General features: G+C 41.6%; 1 protein-coding gene across 1 annotated transcript; it reads left to right on the top strand.

Moving 5' to 3' along the window:
- The first annotated feature begins 798 nt into the window (after positions 1 to 798).
- On the top strand, positions 799 to 19,996 carry TMEM26 (transmembrane protein 26). The gene is made up of 6 exons (XM_063406104.1): positions 799 to 1,635; positions 4,697 to 4,775; positions 10,127 to 10,240; positions 10,743 to 10,963; positions 11,990 to 12,066; positions 14,304 to 19,996. The coding sequence occupies exons 1-6, from the start codon at positions 1,445 to 1,447 to the stop codon at positions 14,717 to 14,719; spliced, it is 1,098 nt and encodes a 365-aa protein (XP_063262174.1). The 5' UTR covers positions 799 to 1,444; the 3' UTR covers positions 14,720 to 19,996.
- The last annotated feature ends 2,547 nt before the right edge of the window (positions 19,997 to 22,543 follow it).

The raw sequence follows: 22,543 nt of genomic DNA, 5'->3' as shown, positions 1-22,543 counted from the left end.
CGAATTCATTTTCCTCTGAGTGTGCAGAGATTGATTTTGTTCCTTCAAAAAGGCATGCTACACAGTCCATTTATTTAGCCAGGCATTTCCCAAGTGAGTCATCTCTACTGTGGAATGGACTTTTGTTTTCCTTTTTTTTCTGGGCAGGGTTAAAGTAAAGTAGCCTTCCTCCCCCTTATCCTCCCACCCCCAAGGATATCAGCTGGCCAGCACCAGCACTTAATAAAGGAAGAGGCTTGGCTTTGCAGTAAGGAAAACTTGGATCTTTGCAATTGAGGAAAAATACCTTCTTAGAAAGGTCATAACTTCAAGACTATTATCTTGTGTTTAAATAGAACAGGATTTCTTAAAATTAAATCTAGGAAGTTAGGACCTCTGAAACACCTCAGTGCTTTACGTGGATTTGATTGTCCATTTGCATTTTACAATGGTGTATCTCAATTTAAGTGCTTTGGCAGTAAACTAACACAAAACAGGAGCAAAAGCCAATTTTGATGAAGAAGAAATCTCTCTTTGGTTACCCAAACGTAAATTCAAACACAATTTATAATCTCTACGAGAAACATTAAGGCAATTTTAAAACAAATTCTGTACTTCGTACACTGTTCCCTCAGGATAAAAAAGTCCGTCTAGAGGTAACTGACCTAACAGTCAAACTTCAGTGTATTTTTTGTATATGCCTCTGTTGACCAATTCAGTAAAATTAATGTTAGCCCAGATTTCGTCCCTGTTTCTGGAGTTGTGCACCTGGCCTGCATCTTAGTCTTGCAGCAGGGTGTAGATCATAGCACAGAGCAGAAATCTAGTTTGACTAGATTTCAGTTTCTGCCTTCTGCTGCACAAGGCACTCCAGTATTAAACTAAGCATTTCTATATTGCAATGTTAAACAAACTATTTTAAAAGCTCACAAATATGAATTCTCTTTCAGGGGGAGCAAGAAAGAGAGGTTCCCATTGCACTCTCAGAAATGCAGTGGAGCTTTCAGCAAAAATGATTCAAATTCATAACGTGCCTTACACTGTGTCTTTGCTGGAAATGCACGAGGCAAGAGCATCAAGTGGGGCTGCAGAGCCGTGGTAACTGGGCGAAAGGGAAAATCTCACCGTGCCTGGTCCTTGAGACGATGACAGACAGAAACAACGCTCCCCACCCCTGCCTCGGCCAGGGCTGCTCTGAGCCCGCAAACCACAGCAGACAGCCAGTGTCTTTTTTTTTTTTTTTTCCCTTCAAAAAGTTTTCAGGAAGTCTGGGGGAGGGGCGATGCAGTTTCTTTTTTGTTATAATGGGCCCCTTTGTGGCGATGGGAGAGCAGCGGCGATCTCCGCGGCGGCGGGGCGCAGGCTGCGCGCTGCCTGCCCAGGAGCCCCGGCGGGGCCGTTGAGGCGCCTGGGCCGCTGAGGCGCGGGCCCCCCGCGGCGCGGGGCGGGCGGGCCGTGCCGCGGCATGGAGCTCATGGTGCTGCTCAATGCCCTGGTCACCCGCCTGCTCTTCGTGCTGCACTCGCTCATCGGCGTCTGGAGAGTGACCGCCGCCAAGAAGGAACCCAAGTACTGGCTGCTGGCACTGCTCAACCTTCTCCTGTGCCTGGAGACGGGGCTCACCCTCAAGTTTAAGCAAGGCAGAGGCTACAAATGGTGAGCATGTTCCTCCGGAGCACCTCTCCCTCCTTTGCATGTACCTTGCTGCAGACGCGAAGCTGCCCCCGAGAGCAGGGGCTGCCCTGGCCCCAGGCGTTCGGGGGTCGCGTTCGCTCCTGGGAGGCAGGGATGGAAAGCTGGTGAAGCTTGGCTTGTCACTGCCAGATAGAGGGACAATTGTACAGCAGCCTGCCACTCCGTGGTGTCTCTTGCTGCAGTCAAGACGTGGGCGCTGTGGGGCTGCGGCTGCAGGGACTGGGGCACCGGGGCACCTCCTGGCCACAGCGGGTTGGGGCAGAGGGGTGCGGAGGGACCCTGCAAATGCCCTGGATCTTACAGCCCGTCCTGCCGTGCCCTGCGCTGCGCCTCCTTCCCCAGGACTGTATGCCCCTTCTCTGCTCCGTGCGACAGTCCTAACACCACGCTGCTGCATGAACCTAAACTTGGTAAAAAAATAAAAGAGGAATAGCAACCACTCTTCTGATACAGCAAGAGTGGCTTAAATATTTGGATTTGAGAGGCTATTCCAGCGGGGAACTTTCATGCGTGAAAGGCTGCCCGAGAAATGAACAAAAAAAGTTAGTCATAGCAGAGCTTGCCCAAGCACATGGGGTTTTACATGCATCTGAAGAATTACTGCTGTCATCTACAGCTCATCAGTATTCAGGCAGCCAAAACAAAATGCTCTGTGAAAAGGAGGCGGTCAAGTAACTAATTGTCAGGATTTCACTAGGAGCTTTTATTGTCAAAAACTCAAACTGCAGGCAGGCCTTGAGACAAATCCAGGACTAAAGAGCCCTGGAGTATTTCCATGTTCTTAAAATCCTGCCCATTGCAACCTGTGAAAGTCATTATAACAGAAGGAGTGTTGTGTGACTGTTCACACAAGAGTTCCATGTTCTAAATCTGAATGTAATAAAAGCAGTGATAGAGTCTGGGACGCTGGAAAATTGAACAACAGCAGAGCCCCAAATGCAGTTATGAGACAGGCAGATTGAACAGACCCAAATTTTTTGGGAGAGGAGGCAGCAGCAGACTCTTCATGAAGGAACACATGCAATGGGAGCTTTTGAAAAATCCAAACAAAATTAGAAACCAAACGCAGATCCATGTTAGATGAATACATGGAAGAAAGGGCTAAATTTATCTGGAAGAAAATTTTGAAAATGGATGTGGTCCAGCACTTCAGAGAGCAAAATGAAAGTACATTTATAGGTGAGAACTGTAGACAAGCAACCAGCATTTCTGTGTATCAGGATAATTTTCTGCTGCAGTGGAAAATAAGCACATTTAGAACAGGCATGATCATCAGCATTTGTAGAAACACTTCCACAGACAATCACCAAGCCAAGCAAAGGGTAGATCATCAGCAGGACTCCTGCCTCCAACACCCTCATATTCTCTGTTCATATTTGACAAAGGACTGTTACTTATTACACCAGCATAAAACATTTAATGGCACTGTGGAAAAAAAGTCTTTTTGTGAGCCTGGCCATGTAATAGTTCCTCTAGATTGCTCCTTCTGAAAGAAAGGCAGGGTTAAAGCCCCTGAAGTCTCTTGGCCTGATGTGGGATCATTAGCTCAGTACTGCTAACCTGCCAGCTGGATGGATTTTTCATGTGCTCCAGTCCTACAGGAAATACTGTAAAATGTTAGTTCTTCCATTCAAATGAGAGGTGTGTTTTCTCCCAAAATAACCGGGCTAAAGAGCCACAGAATCGCTAACCTTTTAAAAATTTTATTTTAAGGAAAAAAAGAAAAGCTAACAACAACAAAAAAACCCCCACTGCCCAAACAAATAATGCCTCCTCAACCCTGAAAAACAATAAAACATGATTAAAACCCAAACCCAAACTATCTTAGAAGGGATTGTTTGAAACATTTCAGAGCAAGTTCAGTAATTTCCCTAAGCAGCAGGATATTTTGTTTTCCTCAATACTTCACTGGAAAAGTCATGATTACCAAAATAAGGGTACATTCAACATAGGGCCAAACAGTAAATGCAACAACATTTGACCATACTGTTGCTGCAGTTGCATACTTACAAGCAGTTTAAATTCACTGCAGAATGTGCCAGTGGCAGGACAGAAGGAACCAAGCAAATGTCCCTTGGAGCCCACTGCCCAGTCCCAGGGCGGTGCAGCAGTGCCCACTCCTTACTGTGGCCTGCAGAGCCAGATGGAACATTTGTGGCATTGCACCTCATTCCTCCTCCAAAAGGACAGAATTGCCAAAAAACCCCACCCCAATCAAATGCTGTGTGTTTAATAAGAAAACATCAGCAACTCTCACAAGAACACTGCTTGCAGAAGGAGTCATGAAACTTCTCCATTACTTCTGAATAACCCCAGCTAAAGAAGTTGAAGATAATAAAGCTCCATCAACATCAGTTATTGTGCTGGTTTTATTTGAATAAATGATTTTCGTGGGTGCACTGGTGTTTGGCCAGGATCAATCCATCACAGTTATGTAGAAGACTGGCAGGGAGAGAAGAACTAGAAAATTCTACCACTGCCAGCACAAGTGGGGAGACAAGGCCAAGACCCATTTTCATAAACCCACTTTAAATGCACAGCCTGCAACTAAAAGATCTACTAAAGCAATGCTTGTTTTAGGCACACTGATGCTATTTCTGCCTCTCCTGTGTCAATGCACAGGATTGTGAGCAACTGCCTTTATCTCAGCATCACTCAGTGAAGTGACTCAATGTATTAATTCACTCTCATGAAATCAGAAAGAGCGTGTTAGCTACAGGCTTTTTAAATACAGAAAATGCTGTGATAGAGTACAAACAGCTAAGTGCCTTTGGTCAGTCCTTAAAAAAGAGATTTTAAAGAAAATTCCATATATGACATTAGATTGATGTACAGGTAAACCTATTATTTATAATACTCACACAGCACAGAAATCCAGCAAGAATAGCAATTCTTATTTGCAGTTACCTATTTCCTGACATCCCATATGGTAGAGACACAAGAGACCATATATCTGAACATGATCTGTGCTGGAAAGTATGATGTGTCATAATACCAAGGTATCTTTTCTTTTCCTTCACAGGTTTTCACCAGCAATATTTTTATATCTGATTTGCATAGTACCATCACTATGGCTACTAGAAATTCATCATGGGACTCAGGTATTTATTATGAGGCAAGATGAACTAGTTTGAAATTTATGCATTATTTGATGGGTTGGCTTCAGGCATGCAGACAGAACTCTGCTAAGTCTTGTTCCAGTTCTCTCTCTCATACTGGTGGGTGTCCCAATCTAGCTACAGCTATATCACGACTATTGTGCACTTCCTAATTATCAGATAACGAGCCTCTTTCCTAGCTAAAAATGAGACCATTTATTTGTATTTATCTGAGGAACTGAGGACTAGAAGTTTGAAAACCACAGCCTTTCACCTCCAGGTTACCAGCATGAATCTTGCTCAGCAGGGTAAAACAACTTCATTGCTTTAGAGGTCTTTGTAAAATAAAGTGAGTTTCACAGTGTTTAAAAGCAAATACCACAACTTCAAGCAAGTCAAAATTGAGACAGGTATCAGTGAAAGGGGTCTTAAACTCAGGTTGCCTCATGTTTGCTGCAGTGTAGGAGAACACACAGATTGTTACCACAGCTGGAAATACAGCTGACAAGATCCATATCCTTCCTTTCTTTGTGCTGCAGAGTAATCTGGGGTGGGGGCAGGCCTGGGTTCCAAATCAGGACTAAAGCACATGGTAGAATTTTTAAGGGCAAGTGTTCTGGGGTCAGTTAGGGCCAGGACAGAGCCACTTTGCCCAGTTGGTCTCACTGAGTCAACCTCAGGCAGAACAGTTTCAGGTCCCTATAACACTTCCATGCAGTGAAAGGGAAATTTTGTCTGTCCCAACATTTGCATGTATGCAGTGCCTTACATCCAGAGCAAAGGTTCTGATTGGAACAAGAACAAAAAGTAACAGAAGAAAATACATAAATTAGACTAAAAAGACCTAGTGCCTCATTTTCTCCTTTGAAACATTGTTAGAGCCCACAGAAGCATAATCAAATATTCAAAATTGTGTTTACACTGAAAATGCCTGAGGCTTTTTCTAAATACAGCAAGAGGAATTTATTGTCTTCTTGTTTTCCCAAATCTCCTTAAACAGTCACAGACAGGTAATGTGGATATTGAGAACATTTGTCATAGTTAAATCTGGTCCAAGAAACAGGCTAATTCTGTAGTCAAAGGCAGCAGTTTATTTCCCAAAATGATGTTAGAACAGGGCATACTTTGTTCTTATTGATATACTGCTATTGTGAATTAAAGAGGGGGTATATCAAATTAACAGCTTAGTTTATACCCGGATATAAGGATAGAGAGTTCTGGAAGTACACAGTCTAACAGATTCAAAAACAGTACCTCCAGAAGGGGAGCAGCTTTCCTAACAATTAATCTCAAACAGCACCCAGACTAGTATTACTCAAAATGCTGAAGTATTCCTGGGATTTCATTATTTAAATGGAAACAGAATGGGCAGTCATGCAGTCACTAGATCCACACTTTTCATATATACACTATGAAAACAGTGTGTGGTCTTTACATCAGTAGAACTTTGATCTTGTGTGGAATCTTTACCAGAAAGCATCAGCTGCTCGTTCAGTGCTGTTATTTAAAGCAGGTGCTAATAGGCAGTCTGTTCCTGAACAGAGGCAATTCTTCCTCTGTGTGTACTGCAGAACTGGACATATCACACCATTCATATATCAAGGGTGGGATACCGACTGCATAGAAACTACTGATTTGTAGTAACTTATTTGGGGATGAAATATATATTTGGGAGAGATGATAAAGTCAATTGAACTGTACAGAGAGAAAAAATTGCTGTCTGCTGACAAGCAAATTGAAACCATTTAATCCATAAAAAAACCCAAACATTCTTTCATAATAACGTATAGGATCTCAGGGTTCTGTTACCTTTTCAAATACCTGGTGTGCCACTGCCACAAAAGCAGTAACTGACTGCCTTTTGCAGGGCTTACACAACTACCAGGGCTGTAGCCAATGCAGGCTTCCAGTCAGCAATAAGACAGATACTTGGTAAACCTATAATTATTTTTAAACACCTTAACTTGAACTTACTTTGGGGATATAGTGAATATTACTGTCCATTCCCTCAGCCTCATTCTGAGGTGAGGTTCTCTTACCAGCTAAAATGATACCATAATGAACTCCTCAAAGTGATCTTACATCTTTCACCGTTCCTGCCTTGCCATACCCATTATGTTCCACAATTTGGAAAACAACTTAGGTAATCTTTTCTTCATGTTTTACATTTCAGCTTTCCTGTATGAGCAAAATGAAGCAGTTGGGAGTGCTTTGAATTTCTGACATCTCATATGTTTCCATAGTGACAGCCACACTGTTTGCAGCACAGCACAGACAGAAGCCAGGTACCTGTTGCTTGGCAGAGGGCCTGCTCCAGGGAAGGGCTGGATTCTTCCAAAATGTCCTCAGCCTGACAGCCTCCATGCACATTAATAGGTTGAGGATACTCCACCCTAATAGTCAAGTGTGAGTTTTACACCCCAATGCTGGCCCCACTATGAAAAGTTTCAGCTAACCTCAGTTTTATTTGAAAATAACAGATTGCAAATAAGGTGCAAACAGAAATTGGCTGAGTTATTTGGTGTTTCAGGTGTCCCCCGTGCACTGGCAATGAGCTTCTCTGGAGGCCATGCACTGGGACATCACCATGTCATGCAACAGCATTTCCATTTGGATTAGATGGCTTATGAATCAGGGGCATGTAAGCTTCATCTCAGAAGAAACAAAAGAGAGTAAGCCAAGTCAGAATTTATATAAAATGTGTAAATCTTCTCCCTGTTTTATCTTTGCACAGTATAAAGCCTGAAAACAAAACCATTTTTATTTAGCTTGGTATACAGTCAATACCTAGGACTAACTGGGGTCTAGTAGCAAAAAGGCAAACCATGTTTATCAAATGCCCGTGAAACAGTAAAACAGTATTCACTTTCTTCTTGTCACATTCCCAGTTAATCACTGCACATCCACTCCATAAGTAAATATGCCTGGCACCAACAGTCCTATTTACATGCATATACATGATGCAAATAAAGGCTCTTCTCCAAATTTTCAAGTGAATCACTTCACAATCACCACTTAATAAATATTCAGAGAAGAACAAACCCAAACAAGATATTAACATAGCAAAATGAAAAAACCAGAAGCCTACTTTAAAAAAAAACAACCCAGAGCCTACTTAAATGACTGGCTTTGCAGATGCAGATTTCCATTTCCTGCCTGGAAGCAGTTGAGAAGAGCTGTAGCCTGGCCCTGAGCTTGCTGTTCAGTCCAAGATCACAAAGCCTTGCTCTGAAATAGTAACCCACTTCTCAGCTGAAAGTACTCACAAAAATGATATATGAAGAAAGACACCTACCAAAGACACCAGTAATGCGAATTATTTTTCTTAGAGATATTTCCTGCACCTTTGGGCCACTAGAACAAGAGAAAAAAGCTCCCCTCTAAGCTATGGCATGGTTTCTACTACCTTCTTCTAGCAGTCAAGCTGCTGAGTCCTCAGACTTGGGTCTGAAGTTCTGTACAGGCTCATGGCTGCTTTCCTCTTACCATGCCAGAGCAGGCAGAGGGCCAGAAGGATGAGCCTAAATGCAGACTTAATGACAAACCAAAGGCTGTCAGAGTCAGCCTTCCTCCTCCTGCACTGGTTAGTCATCCCTTTGCCCTACCCAGGCTGCTTGTTGATGTTCACTTCTCACTATTCTGGGGTGGTTAGGACACTTATGCAATATTTTTACGTTGTGGTCTCCTCAGCTGTGTCACACAGCCAGTGGAAGTCACTCAGCCTGACTTTGACCTTGGGGGGTCTCCACAGACTTGAGGGTTTTTCTGTAGGCAGCAGACACACATGCCTCTCCAGAACACCAATTAAACTTCATTTCCAAAACATCCTCTGAACAAGCCATTCCCTCTCTCTCCTTTAGTTGAAGGACAAACCCAGGGAGGTTAGCCCTACAAGGCTGTAGCCAGGCAGAGAGTACCAGCCCCCTCCATCTCACTGTTTCCATACCCTGGACTTCAGACTGAATGGAAATACCGTCTTCCCCATATCTGTGTGTCAGTCTTTCACGACTCTCACACCCACTGTTCAAATAAGACAAACATTCAGTTTAGGACTCTTTACTGCCAACTCTAAAAGCAACAAGCACTGACATTTTTTCCAGATTTTTCAAGTCACAGGAAATTTATCTGCCACAAGGTCATACAAGAGGCAGCATTTACCCAGATACTGAGCAACATTATCAGAGACCAAGCAAAGTATCAAAGTCGGATCTGAAATTTGCTGGAAAATGTTTCTCTTATATTGGCAGGCTTTGTGCTGAACACAGCGACTCAGTATGCTCTCAAACACATTCCAATTGTTGCAGAAAATCAATCTCCATGCAATAAAATGGTGGGGGGCCCAATGGAGAAATGCAAATCATCTGCAGTTCTCTGGCAAAAATAGGACAGGATAAAAGTCTTTAGGAACAGCATGGTTTGATTTTCTAATTAGCCTCTTTTTATTACAATGGAGAGAGATGTTATGGGTTGTTATGAAGACAGATTCTGGAGCCATGCCCCCCAGTTGCTCCTGGGCCAGCTCTGGGTGTGAAGGTAGAAGAGCAGACAGAACATAGCCCTACCCCTGGTTTACTGTAGTTGGAGTAACAGCATATTTCAGCCAACACTCAATTTCCCAGATCACCGCGATCTTGCAGAAAGTAAAAGTACCCTTTATTCTATTTCAAAGGTATAGGCAACAATACAGGTCTATTTCTCTTAAATACTCCTTTATTTCACCTCTCACCCTATGAATTTCCTTACAAAATAAGGCACAGCAGGGGCAGCAGAGGTGGAGAATACAACCCAAATATTCTACCTTGACTCATTTTCAGCCTTGAGGGAAGTCATACAGAAAATGAAATTGTGACATTTTCAGAGAGATTTCCTTGATAGTAGAAAAGATAAGAAAATATTTTGAGAACAAGTTTGACTATAGGGCCTGACCATGACCAGTTTTTACCTTACTTGACTGTTTTAACCAAAGAGAGACCATGTAGAGAACCCAGGAGCCAGTTCAGGAGAGCTGCAAGCAGATCACATTCACAGTGTGCAGACTTAAGAGCACAGAGATGTCACCCACTCCACGGGCCTTGAATTTGCATCCTCTTCTGCAGTACAACCCTGTACTTTCTCAGGAACCTACCAACAATCACCCTTTTTCTCATGAGAGGAATTCCTCCCATCTGAAGAAGGGGGAGATTACACTAAGAGTGAGGAATTACTCGCTAAGAGTGAGGACCTTTGTAAACATCAGAAATCTTTCACAAATGAGCCCTCTGCAGTTCACCAAAGCAGGACACTCTCAGCCATAGAGCTCATCTGCTCCTTGGGTGGGATGTTTACACGTGTGTCATGTTCTTTATTCACAACAGTACTGTGGCAATGAGCCTGGGGCAGTTCAGGTGAATGTCAGCAATCAAGACTTCAATCAATCCAGAGAGAGCAGTCATGGGAGCGAGGGAACAGATCACCACATCATTCAGACGGTAGGGTACCTTTTCCTGTTTATGGCAGAGATCTTACGAGATAAGCACCTTGCAGAGTGAAAAAAACGAAAGCGGCAGCATACAACCCAAGACACGTATATTATAAATATTTGTAGCTTAGAAAACCACATTGTGAAAATACAGCATGCTGCATGCTAACTATTGTTGCTAAGACCAGTGTCTGTGTAAGGAAGAGATGCTCCTACCGTTCTCCTGCACATCTCAGTAACTGAATTTAGAAAGCGCCTGGGTAATCATTCTGTAAAGTAGAATGCTCAATTGAAAAATGAGAACAGAGGAGTAGTGTACAGAGAAAGATTTGATACTCATTATCCAAAGTTTGTATTCAAGTGCGTTTTTCAAACCAGGCCTGCCAGATGGAAATTATTTGTTCTTATACAGTGTGAAAGACAGCAAAAGCAGGCACAAAGACAAATACAGTCTGTGAAGGTACCTATGTGTCTCCTGAAATTACAGTATATTATTGTTGTCTCTTAAACAGGCTAAAGTCTTTGTCAATCAGCTCTCCACAATCTGCGAGACTGTATGGACACTGGCCCTCCACCAGACTTTTCTACTGCTACTGGTGGTTGGGAGATGGCTTCTCCCCATTGGAGTTGAAATCACCCGGGATCAGTTGTCTCAGCTGCTTCTCATGTTTGTGGGAACAGCAGCAGATATACTTGAATTTGCTAGTGAGACCTTGGACATTGAGGATGTTCGGTAAGGATCTTTTGCTGACATAAATAACTTCCACAGTGCAAGATATTTGTATAACTTGCAGTGTTCAGACTGATAAAACTGCATTTCCCATAGAAAACAGAAGGGTACATTGAAGGGCTCTGTGTGCCTGCTCTTGCTTTTCCCTCTGTGAAAGGCCTGAGTCCTGTGAGCTTTGTTAGGGATTACTCATGTGTTGCCACAGAGAAGTGTGTCACATCATCACAATGAAAGGGTTCTGAGAGCCAAACGAGCAGCCTAAGTGCCAGGCAGCATCAGTTCTTTCTTACAGCTACAGGAGCTGAGACTCTGCATACTCAGTGAGCCTCCTTCAGGTTAATGAATTGTTTTAGACAGGCTAGGAAGCAACTAGAGCTGGCCTAAGTGATTCATTATCCAAGTTGCTTCTTTGGTTATCTCATGTGTACTTCATGGTAGAGTGACAAAGTGTTCAAAGATAAGAAGAAAGGGAATGGCACAGTCTGGTGTGAATTTTCAACGCTGTGATCTCTCACAGAGGAAGTAAGCTCACCTCCCCCTCACACTGCTGCAAGATGAGCTGTGAACATCCGTCATGAAGAAAGAGTCACAGAAGAGGTTCATCCTGTCTAACAAATACAATATATTACTTTTTGTAAATATCATAGCAATGCCTTTAGAGCAGGAAGAGAGTCCTTCCCACTTGGCAGAGAAGCTTCAGGCTTGCAAGGAACACGTAATCACTACAAGGGTAACAATATCCCCCCTGAGCCAGAGTCTAATCTCATGTGCTTATTATTATAGCATTAGCTTCAGATATTTAGTGTAATTACACAGCTGCAACATGTAAGCCTCAACAGCAAAAATTCCATCCAAAAGGTGCTTCTGTTTTCCTTAGTGTTGCATCGTAAAAGCACATATACATCAATCAATCAATCACTGTTTCACTCAACTCCCCTTCAAATGACATTCCAAACACTACAGGAAGCATTTTTATGATCACATGAGGAAACTGCATCTTCACTGTTATCACTTTTTCCCCTCCCATAGGAAGAATTACGCTCTCATAAATGCAATTCTTGCTGTATGGACCTGGAGTATGTTACAGTTTCCACTTGATCTTGCAGGTTAGTACTTGCACATAGACAAGAAAAGAGAAAAAATGGTCTTAAGTTTTTGGTGGTACATGTTGTGGCTGTGCACACACTACAGACTGTACCAAGGACTTCTGGTGGAGAGGAATTCATATGACAACAGCTTTGAAGAAAGCTCATTGTGGTTTCTTTTGAGGAAACACTTGTTTTTGGCTAACCTCTGATCTCTCTGATAGAGCTCTCTACTTTCAGGAGAAGGAAAAAAGGATTGCACTGTTGTATTGCTCCAGTTGCCTGTTACTGCCTTAAACTTCACTATGTGAGCTCTCAAGTTAGATCTGGTCTTATTCTATTATGGCTCAAATTTGGGTAGGTTACTAGACCCTACAGAGAGGCAGGCAGTTGTGAACCACAGAACAGCACAGCCAAAAGCACAGGAGAAATTACCTGTTCACAGGAGACCTGCAGGACCATATGATGTTGAGACTGTTCACAGATTATCCTAATCTGAAAGGGCCAGCTCTTCAGCCAGCTCAGGGCTGTGTTTGTCTCTGGGCAGAAAGGGCCTCTCCCTGTCCAAAAAGAACAATGAAAGCTGTCTGGAGCATCATCTGTTCCAACTATTTTGGCCTCCAAACACAAGTTTGTAACAACTATAGCAGTCCAAAAATGCATTATCCTCTGTAGAATCTCATATAAAATAGATCTCTAGGCTGACATACTAACTAAAATAATAAATTAAAAATACCTGGAATATTATTTTGTTCATTAGTCTTTTTTTATGGACAGTGCTAGGCTTTGTTTCCAACAGCGAAGTTATGAAAATATTTCAGCATTTCAGCTCAGCAGTTCACCTCCTAAAAAATCTGATGCAATCACATTTCAGCTTTATCATAGCTAAAATTCCTGCTACTGCTAAAATGGATTCTATTAAAGATGCACAGCACTCAGGTTTAAAAAAAACTCAACCAACCAAATAAAAAGCCTCCTATATGCATCACCACACAAATAAATTCAAATAGCACGTAAACAGTCTGTTCATTTTTTTCCTCTAGCTGTTGGTTTTCCACTTAATTACATTTACCAGTTAAAAATTAAATTACTGAGCACACATTTTCCTGAAATTACTATGGGTACAGTTTATTTTAGGTAGTTCTATACAGTTGCACAGATAGTACTTTTTGTTCAAGCCTCAGAATGTTTACTTACACATCAAACATGACGTAAAAGAAATTTTTAGGCACTTATGATTAGACAACAGCAATGCAGTTAGGACTATTAAACAGCAAAGGCACAGAAGCATATTAAAAAAATAGCTGCTGCTGAAGCTTTGCTTAATGGATTCAGCAAATTTCTACATTGTACAACTCATTTTGCGTTTGATTCTCATCTCTTTCTCCCCCCACCCCAGCACTGAGTCAAACAATAGAATTCTTCTGGAAAGTTGCAATGTTTTGCGGTTGTAACTGCATCACAAGTAGTGATCTTTTTTAAATCAATGAAATCTCCCTGTCCAAGAGGCAGGTTAATTAAGCTTTGTGTATTTCTGTGAGAGACAGCCAAATTTACCCCCACAAACCCTTCTGGTGCTCCTTCTCTGGGCACTACACCATAGAGAGAATTTGAGCCCAGCACCACCTTTACAGCCAAGGATATCCCATGCGTGCATGTTCCACACTTGTGTGAAATTGATACCCACAAGGCTAAGAACAAGTAACCGTGCCTCAAGCCTTACATGGCAGACAGAAACCACATAATGCTCAATATGGCCTGGTGCTGACAGGTCTTACTATGACACCCGTAAAAGGCAGTGGCTACCTGGTGAATATTTTAAAAGCACTGTCTTAGACATCCTGGAACAAAGCGAAGTGCTACAGCACTGGCTGTTCCTTTTTAGCACGGGTTTTTTTCTTAAGGATGCGTACTGGTTCAGAATGTTGACTTACCAAAGAAAAAAGGTCTGAGGAAGTTGTGAAGAATCATTAGATCATCTATTTCTGCTTCTTGTTGTAGAAGTGTATAAATACTGGTATGTTTGAGGGATACAAAAGGCGAAGTGGTTTTTAGTCCTGTTTGTCAGACCGCGTAAGTGCCTCAGGTGAGTTCAGTGTGTTTTGCTGAAAAACATCCCAGAAGCTGGGTATGCCATGTGTTACACAGCTCACAGTGAATGCATTTATAACCCAGAGTACCCTGTATTGTGAATGCCCTTTAGGCCCAGCCTGGCTCCACTTCCCAAAGCTGTTTTAACATCACTGTTTTACCTCCAGTACAGCACATTGGCTGCAAACCGAGCGCATCGGGCAGGCGGATGCCCAGCCTGCTGCTGTGCAGGTACAGCGCGGAGCTCTGGAACATTGGGGTCAGCCTTTTCATACAGGACGGCCCCTTCTTCATTGTGCGTTCAATTCTGATGGGCCACTTCGGAATATTCAATCAGATGCTGGTGTTTTTTACAGCTAAGAATATCTTAGTTGTAACCCTACAGTTGTATCGGCTGGCAGTGATAACCTTGGACTTCCGTGCTACCGTTCTGCAGAAGAGCAGGAAAGGAGAAGTCTGTTGCTGTCCTTGTGAGCCTTATGAAGCTCATGCTCATGCTGCTGGTCACCAGGAGAATGAAATGAAAGAGTTTGTTGCTGTTCCTCATAAAGAGGAACCCCAAGCTCCATCAGAAAATCACTGAGCAGTTACTGACTTGGAAGAGGTTGCATTTCCCACAGCTTCTTCAGAAGAGCTTTGCTGATCTCTATGACCAAATACATCTTGAGTGCCTAAGTCATCTTTTCCATCAAGAGAACATTAATTTCTTCTAAATTGTAGGGGAACTTTCTCAAGCAAATTCATAGAAATGGGACTTTTTAAAAATCCATTTACATGGTGGGTTGTGACTAGTTCCATATTATATTATTCACAGTGATTTTGTAGCCATAGTTTGTAGTATCAGGAAAGGTTGGGAGCACTAACAGGATTGGGTATTGCCATTGGTGGCACTGTGCTGGCCTATGTACGAGCATGTATTCAAGCAGAAGGACAAGCCTGTCCTTCATAGGAAGCACAAAAGCATTGAGCTCTACTGGGATGGTAGAGCTACAACTGCTGTGTGATGACCAATGTGTTCACCATGTACAGGAGGAACTTCAGCAGCAACAAGTGTGCAGGTGTGTTAGTGCTGTTACTGTGACATGAGAACATTGCTCATTCCAGAAACTTAAGGAAGCCTTCTTCAGATGTTACCTCATCTTTGGCTGGATTCAGTGAAGAACTATGCAACACCATGAAACTACATACAAAAGACTCTCATGATTTGCCTGGTCTGAATAACCTAAACCTTAACAAAAAGGAAAAAGCAGTCCCCTGTACAAGAAGACAACTGCATTTGCTACAGGCATTTTCTACGGAGTTGCTTGCCTTTCTATTTCTACCAGTTAGAACAAAGACGCACAGAATACACATGGACTAAATCTCACCAAAATATTTGTAAATACATTTTTTCCTCTTGATTTTACAGGTCTGTTTGTACCATTGAGGACAGTTTTTTAAATGTCTCAATTTTGTATGATTTTTAGAAGTGGCCTGACCTAGACATAGAACTTCTCTAGAAAGAAGATGGCATTGCTGCTCAAGGCAATCTAAGCCAGAGGACTCAGGCATGCATTTCATGTTTTGTAAAGGTCCATGACCACAAGGTCCCATGAAATAACCTGAGAGATTTCCTAGTCTAGTGAGTGTCAAGATCCATTTTTAAGAAATGGCTAATAATCAATATTTTACTGCTTTCACATTTGGAGTGAACAACACAGGCCCAAATTTCTCCCAAGAGCACACTTGAGATCAGTGTAAGATCATTGACTTTGCTGGACTTAGATTAGAGAAGCTGACGGTAAGATGAATGATTTTTGAAAGTCTGCCTAAAAATTATATTCTCACAGAAAATGGCAGGTGCTTTTACAGATTTTTGCATCCATTCTGAAAGAGAACAGAAAAGCATATAGAGTGACCTAAATAAGATAATTTCCTATATTAAAACCACAAAATTAAACCTTATTTTCTAAAGCCTCAGCGATCTGAAAACCAGAATCTGGTTTCAGGAATGAATGAAAGTGTTTCTACCATCATTGCAGCAGTCATATACTTATTTATCCACAGCCTGATAAGCAATGACACATTTATTCTTTGAAAGATGAACCTGTTTAAAAGTCCAAACACCAAATATGTAAACGTGTTTATATTTGTGAGTTCTTACTGTTCTATGCAAGATAAGACCTTTTTATTACGAAAGAAGAAAATGCACAGCCATAAGGAATTATCATACGCTTCATGTCTGCCGTTTATACAGTAGTAATAATGTGCAACACCTTCTCTCCTTATTTTCAGCCTTTTTCCAGCGGCAGTTTCAAAAAGCCAGTCACTGCTTGCCATGGTGTTGTGAGGTAGTCATATGGAGAATGGAATGCAACTTCATTTAGGATTTTAATTCAAGTCTAGAGGCAAGAAAGTGACAGTTCTGATGATGAGCTAGGCTGTCTAAAACCTTTCACAGTGGGATGAATTTAAATCACTGGTAGAACCAGTACACAGCTCTTCCTTGTGGATGCAAGCCGGAACTACTTGTATTCATTTTGAGTTTACCACTTGCTGATATAGTAATTATCCTGTTTAAAGGATCACTAGTAATTAATTTGGAGTGTACTGAGCGTGATAGAACATCATTCTAAATTCATCAGCACAAAAATGGCAAGGATGTACTTTTTAAACTCTATTTAAAGTCTTCATTCAGCGACAAGCTGCCTACTAGACTCAGCCTGCAGTAAATGCAAGATCCCCTGGGGTCAGCAGTTCAGAGACTGGTTACAGCAGGAATATTTCACAGCAAATTCTATTTCCTGGTCTTCAGGCAGTTCAATTTTAAACAGCAGTAAAGCTTCTAATCACATTTATGGCGATATGAACTCACTCCAATGTTAGGTGGTTACTATGAGATCCCATCCTCATTCACTCACAGACAAAACAGGCTGGATCCTCTTCATGTTTACAATGGAGTAGATTTGGACTTCCCTTTTCCTCCCTGCTGTTGCAGTGATGGCAATCAGATTGCTTAAAACCAAAAGAAAATCCAGACTAACAAAGCAATAGTATGAATTCCTACTTGGGTGGAGAAGGGAATCACATATACCAGGTTGCAGCAGGAGTGACATGCAGCTCTCTCTACTTCACCGAGAAGCCTGGAAATGGCAATTAAGAAGTCTGGTAATTTGTACGTTTTGGGCAGAGCAGCAAGCCCCAGCTGCAAGCCTCCTCAGTCTCCTGTTGGAAGTGTCTGGAGCAGGACTGCAGCTTTGTGTTTTGCAGCAGGCTGTTGGAGGCAGCTGGAGCAGCAGCTGGCTGTGGGGAGCCCTGGTGCCATCACAGCCTCCCAGAGCTCTGCACTAGGCAAGGGGTAGAAGGGACTTGCCTGAAGGTCTTCCAGCATCTGTGGTGTACCCAAAGATTTCATGCTTGCTCTGCAGAGAAAGCTGCAGTAAACCTTCAGATGGGGAAAATTCAAGCCTCCAAAATGGAAGAATTTCAGAACATTTACCTTAACCATTATTTACTCAAGTCAGGAGAACACATTACTAAATCTATTCTGCAAATAGATATCTGACCATTTACTGTTATTTATTCTGGTGGTTCCTGCCTTGTCGTTCTAAATTATTCCATATTAAACCTCACTAAAATGTTTTACCACTTGTGTTTTTCTGAGCTAAAATGTATTCCTCCTTTCTTTTTGACATTGGCTCAAATAAGATCATAGCCCTAAGCAGGAAAAACAACAAACAACAGTGATGATTTTATTGCATTCCTGTTGGTATTTGTACTGTACTATGTTCTCTGTGACCATGTGGAAATGGAAGAAAATGTGCAATTACTTTTAAAAAATTCCAACAGCATTTTGCAAATAAAAGGCAGTTACCTCATGCATAGCTGCCAATTTGTTATGTGAGAGCTGACTGTTATATGTTCCTATTAATTATATCTTCCACATGCTGCTTTTCCTTTCCACACTTTGTAAGTTAATTACTTAGGCCAGATTCTGACTGCTGCCATGGCTTTGAAAACCCACAAGCAACTGCAGCTCATTTCACTCAATTCTGGATAGGTTCTCTATTCAGAGCCTGTGCCTCCAAGTATGCAAGTCACAGTGCAACCCCCGAGAGGTTGTGTTTGATCTGCACACAGGAGGCATTTTAAATACACACACAAATACATATACATGCATGCATTTAGATACCCTCACAAACACCTGGCAATGCCCAATATACAGCTTTTATTTCTGCAACACTCTGGGAGACTGCCAGTAAGAACCCTCTGCAGATGCCTCCAAAACACTGACAGAAAATACTTAGGCATTACAAGTATCTTGAAACTGAAATACTAAGCATGCTATACTCTGAACAATATACTGATTAAAAAAAAAAAAAAAAAAATTAAGTTCCCTGGAATATATTCTTTCCATGAGGATTTCCTCAGTTGAAGAAAATGTACCAAATTGTTAGTTTCCCATCAAAAATAAATTTTTTTAGGTGAGCATTAGAACATAACACCAGCACAAGGTGTTTGAAACTGCACAAGGCTGTTTCTCCGATGCTGTGTAAATAAAAATAGGCAAGCTTTGAAATCAGCAGGTTGGAGAGTTCCTGGCCCCTGTCTTTGGATTCAGTTTTCCACTTCTTTCACACTATTATTGAGGAAGGAAGTCTCTCCATCCTTACGAGAAGAAAGAAAACAGATCATTCCTAGTCTGTAGTGATGAGGCAACAAAAATGGGTCACAGTGGTGAAAGTGCCAGAGATGTGTACCCAAGACTGGTCACTGCACCAGCAGGGAGATACAGCAGTGCAGACACCTAATGGAACAGATACTCATGACTGTGATAACCATCCATGAGCTGTCTTCTGAAAACCCTTCCTGGCCCTTCAGAGCCAGCACAGGAAGGGTTCTCAACAGCCAGCTCCACTCCAATATCTGCAGCAAGGTGCTAAGACAGGAATTCCAGTGATCCCAAGTCTATCTTGAAGGTATCACTGAAATCCTCTGTGCAAATTTTTCCTGATTTGGTCTCCTTTGGGTTGTCTTTCCCCTTCAGAGTGTGCAAAAGGCATGGGAGTGAAAGCAATGTAACTGTAAAAATCCTTTCATTTATCAACCTAAACCCTTACCTCGCCCTGTACAAACTCCTCTTTGCTTATCCACGTCTGCCTGCTTTCTGGGCCCACCTCCCAGATCTCAGCACAGAGACAAAACATGCTAAACACTGCACCTCTCACTGCTGCCTCTGAAAGTCTTTACAAAAGTACGCAAGAATTCAGGCCAAAGATAAAAAAGAGCCAAGCCTATTTCTTCCTGTTTTAAGATGAAAGCTATCTACAGCTGCCAAAGCATTTCCTCCATTTGTTTTTAGCCTACTGCAGGGAGAAGAATCTTTTCCTGAGTAGTGTCTCTGTGAAGGACTAACTTATTGAAAGACCAGCATCATTTCCTGTAGCCCTATGGATTATTATCTCTTTCAAACTGTAAGGTCACACAAAGTTTGGAATTAGACTGTTGGGCTGTAGCTAAAGATAAGGCAGTTGAAAGGTGGTACAATATAAAGGTGATGCCCTAACTCATCATTTTTAATTTTGCGAGATGGGAAAGGCCTCCAAGCCAAGTAAAACAGGTCTGCATGAGTAGCATCTGTAATAGCAGCTTGGAAGAGCTGAACTAAAAGTTGCTCTAAAATCTTCAATCTCCTATACATCTAACTAATATTATCCTAAAATAATCAAACAGAACGAGTATAATCACAAGTAATACCTGGGCCTCACAGAAGACTCCAGAAGAAAATTAGAATAGATTTACAGTGTAAAAAACTGGTTGAGCGTTGCTGTTCTTTCATTTTATATTATTCTGAATAAACTGATACTTCACATTTGAAGAATGTGTTGGGCTTAATTTTATCTGACATCCTGCCTAAGTGCTTCACAATTTCATTCCCCTGATAGAATTCACAATGGGCTTGTCTTCCACAACAAACTTGATGGAAGCCTTGTTGGAGCATCTTTTGGAATTGCAGGAGACAACGGCGTGTTCAGCAAGCACAGCCCATGAGCTGACAGCTGCCAGGCACTGTGACACTGCAGGCCTCATCCTGCCTTCAGCAAGCACTCAGTGCCACAGCTCAGGAGCGGCGCTGTGTCTGTAGTATTGCTAGAGGAACAGAAAAACAGGGCTCATTTGCTCAGGAAACCAATTAGAACATTCAAAAAGCACTTTCCAAAAAGGTCTATCACAACTGCCAAACTGAAATATTTGACTTTACTCTTTAGAGGTCAGGTCTGAAGCAGAGTTCTCTGTCATTTTGGGAGGTGGCTTTTTCTTCTCCTTTCTCCATCAGCTTTCACACTGGGGTGAAACACAGTTGTCCTAATCCAGTAACAAACCAATGGAAGTTAACATTCTGCCTTAGGAGCTGCATATCAAGTCTAACTTAAAATTTAAGTTCCATTGTGGCAGAAAAGAAAGAATTATTTTGTGGTCTAATCCAAGGAATACTAATTCATTAAAAAAACCTCTTACATGCAGAAAAAGGAGAGAATGCATAAGTAAGATTTGCCACAGGGGTAGCCTGAAGCCATATGCCAGCAAGTTACTCTGCTTGTGTATTATGAGAATTTTTATCCATCTAATCAATAAGAAATGAGTAGTTACTATGGCAATTTCTACACTACAAGGTACTTGTGCTGCAGTAGAGTATTTTCTAGAAGGACAAATACACTCGCCACTCTATTAGGTAAATTTTTGCACCTTTTACAGTGTTGCAGTACAGTGTGTAAGCTAGAGAACAGTGAAAAAAATAAAATGAGTTAAAATATAGTGGTTGTTGTAAAGGATGGCTTGGGAATTCTTAACTGACAATAATGGATGCCAGGTTAGAGCAATCCACAAACATTCCAACAAATCAAGCGGCGGTTTTGCAGATCTTTATTTGAAATCATGTATAATGAAACTAAGACTTCAGTTCTGCATTTCCTTTTGATTACCTTCCTCCAAGTTTAAACTAATGGGGCTAGAGAGTAGTGTCCCTTATACCACCATCAATTCATCCTAGTGTGCTTTCAGAGAATAGCAATGCACTGCAGTAGCCTGATTACAGTGAATGTATTCCCTTTGAGCACAGTGCTCAGTAACTTTGTAGGGACTGCTGACACGGAGAACAGGCATAAAAATTCACTCTCAAAATACAGAATACTGTAATAGGAGTACAGGTTTCTTCTAAAGGTTTGAAAATAATTGATCTCAATCATCTTTATGAAATACACAGAGAAAATACATACGCCTTCCATAAAAAATTTATCACAGTTCCATCACCTTATATTTTACATTTTTAATTTTTCCCCTAAACATCTTCAAGATATTCTCCTTTTTCAGGTAAAAGAACAAATGCTGAGGAGAAACCTAAACCTTTCAGAGGTAGGCGGTTCCCAGTTCTAACCTCTAGAATCCATATACTGTGAAGTTACAAGTGAATATTTCTGACAAATGCACCCAAGAGATGTTTAGATTTTGATGCTCTTTTTCCAAATGAACAATGCTGAGAACTGAAAGCTTATGTGACTAAAGGTATGGGATGGGGCTTCTTTTGCACAGGATTCAGATACAACTGTATTTTCACTCATTTAATATTACTGACTCTAAAGTTACTTTATAAAAAGAAACACTAATTGCTAAATCAGAAGGCTCTGAGCTTCACTGTAGTAACAAAGACATACCCCAAAACCTCACAGGTAGATTATAATTAAAAGAAGCAGTAAGTATAACCCACAAAAACGTGTAGGTTCAAAAGAGATCTTTGAAGTGGGACAATGCCTTTGAAATATGAGAAGAATTGAATAAAGAGAGACCCTACATCAAAAGATGATAAGCTTAGGCATATCTTGTAAAGGCTGGAAAGTGAAATGATAGTTGTCTATCACAGGCCAAGCAAACACTGAGGGAATGGATAAACATACAGACAGAAATCCCAATCTCCAGCACTGCACAAAGGAAAAGATGTTAAATTAGAGGGGCTGCCTAGTGAGCTTACCCCACACACACCATTGTGAAGGAGCACGCTAAGAGGCTGGGCTGCTCTGGAGAGGACACTCAACCTTCACATTCTGCCAGCAGCTTATCGTATCACAGTAGTCAACATTTAGCCACTTGAAATTAAGGCTGTGTTTGGATACAGTTTTCTAGGACTCTGGAAAGGATTTACAACTGGACAAGTAGGGTGTTTAAAAGGGCTCTTTGTTTCTTCCTGACTGTGTTACCTCAGCTCACTCATCAAATGATTTGAAGTCCATTTCCTTATTAAAGAGGACCAGCTACATCATTTTTTCCACTGCAGAAAAAGGGCATGAAACACAAGAGGTAAACTGGCCTAGAGACAGTCAACATCATAAAACTAGACTTGGAAAAGATTTTGTTCTCACCTCTTGGAAGTTTA

Source organism: Prinia subflava, chromosome 9 (genome assembly GCF_021018805.1).
Source record: "Prinia subflava isolate CZ2003 ecotype Zambia chromosome 9, Cam_Psub_1.2, whole genome shotgun sequence".
In the NCBI taxonomy this organism is placed as follows: Eukaryota; Metazoa; Chordata; class Aves; order Passeriformes; family Cisticolidae; genus Prinia; species Prinia subflava.
Note: the sequence above shows the minus strand (reverse complement) of the source record. Positions and strands in the feature narration are given on the sequence as shown.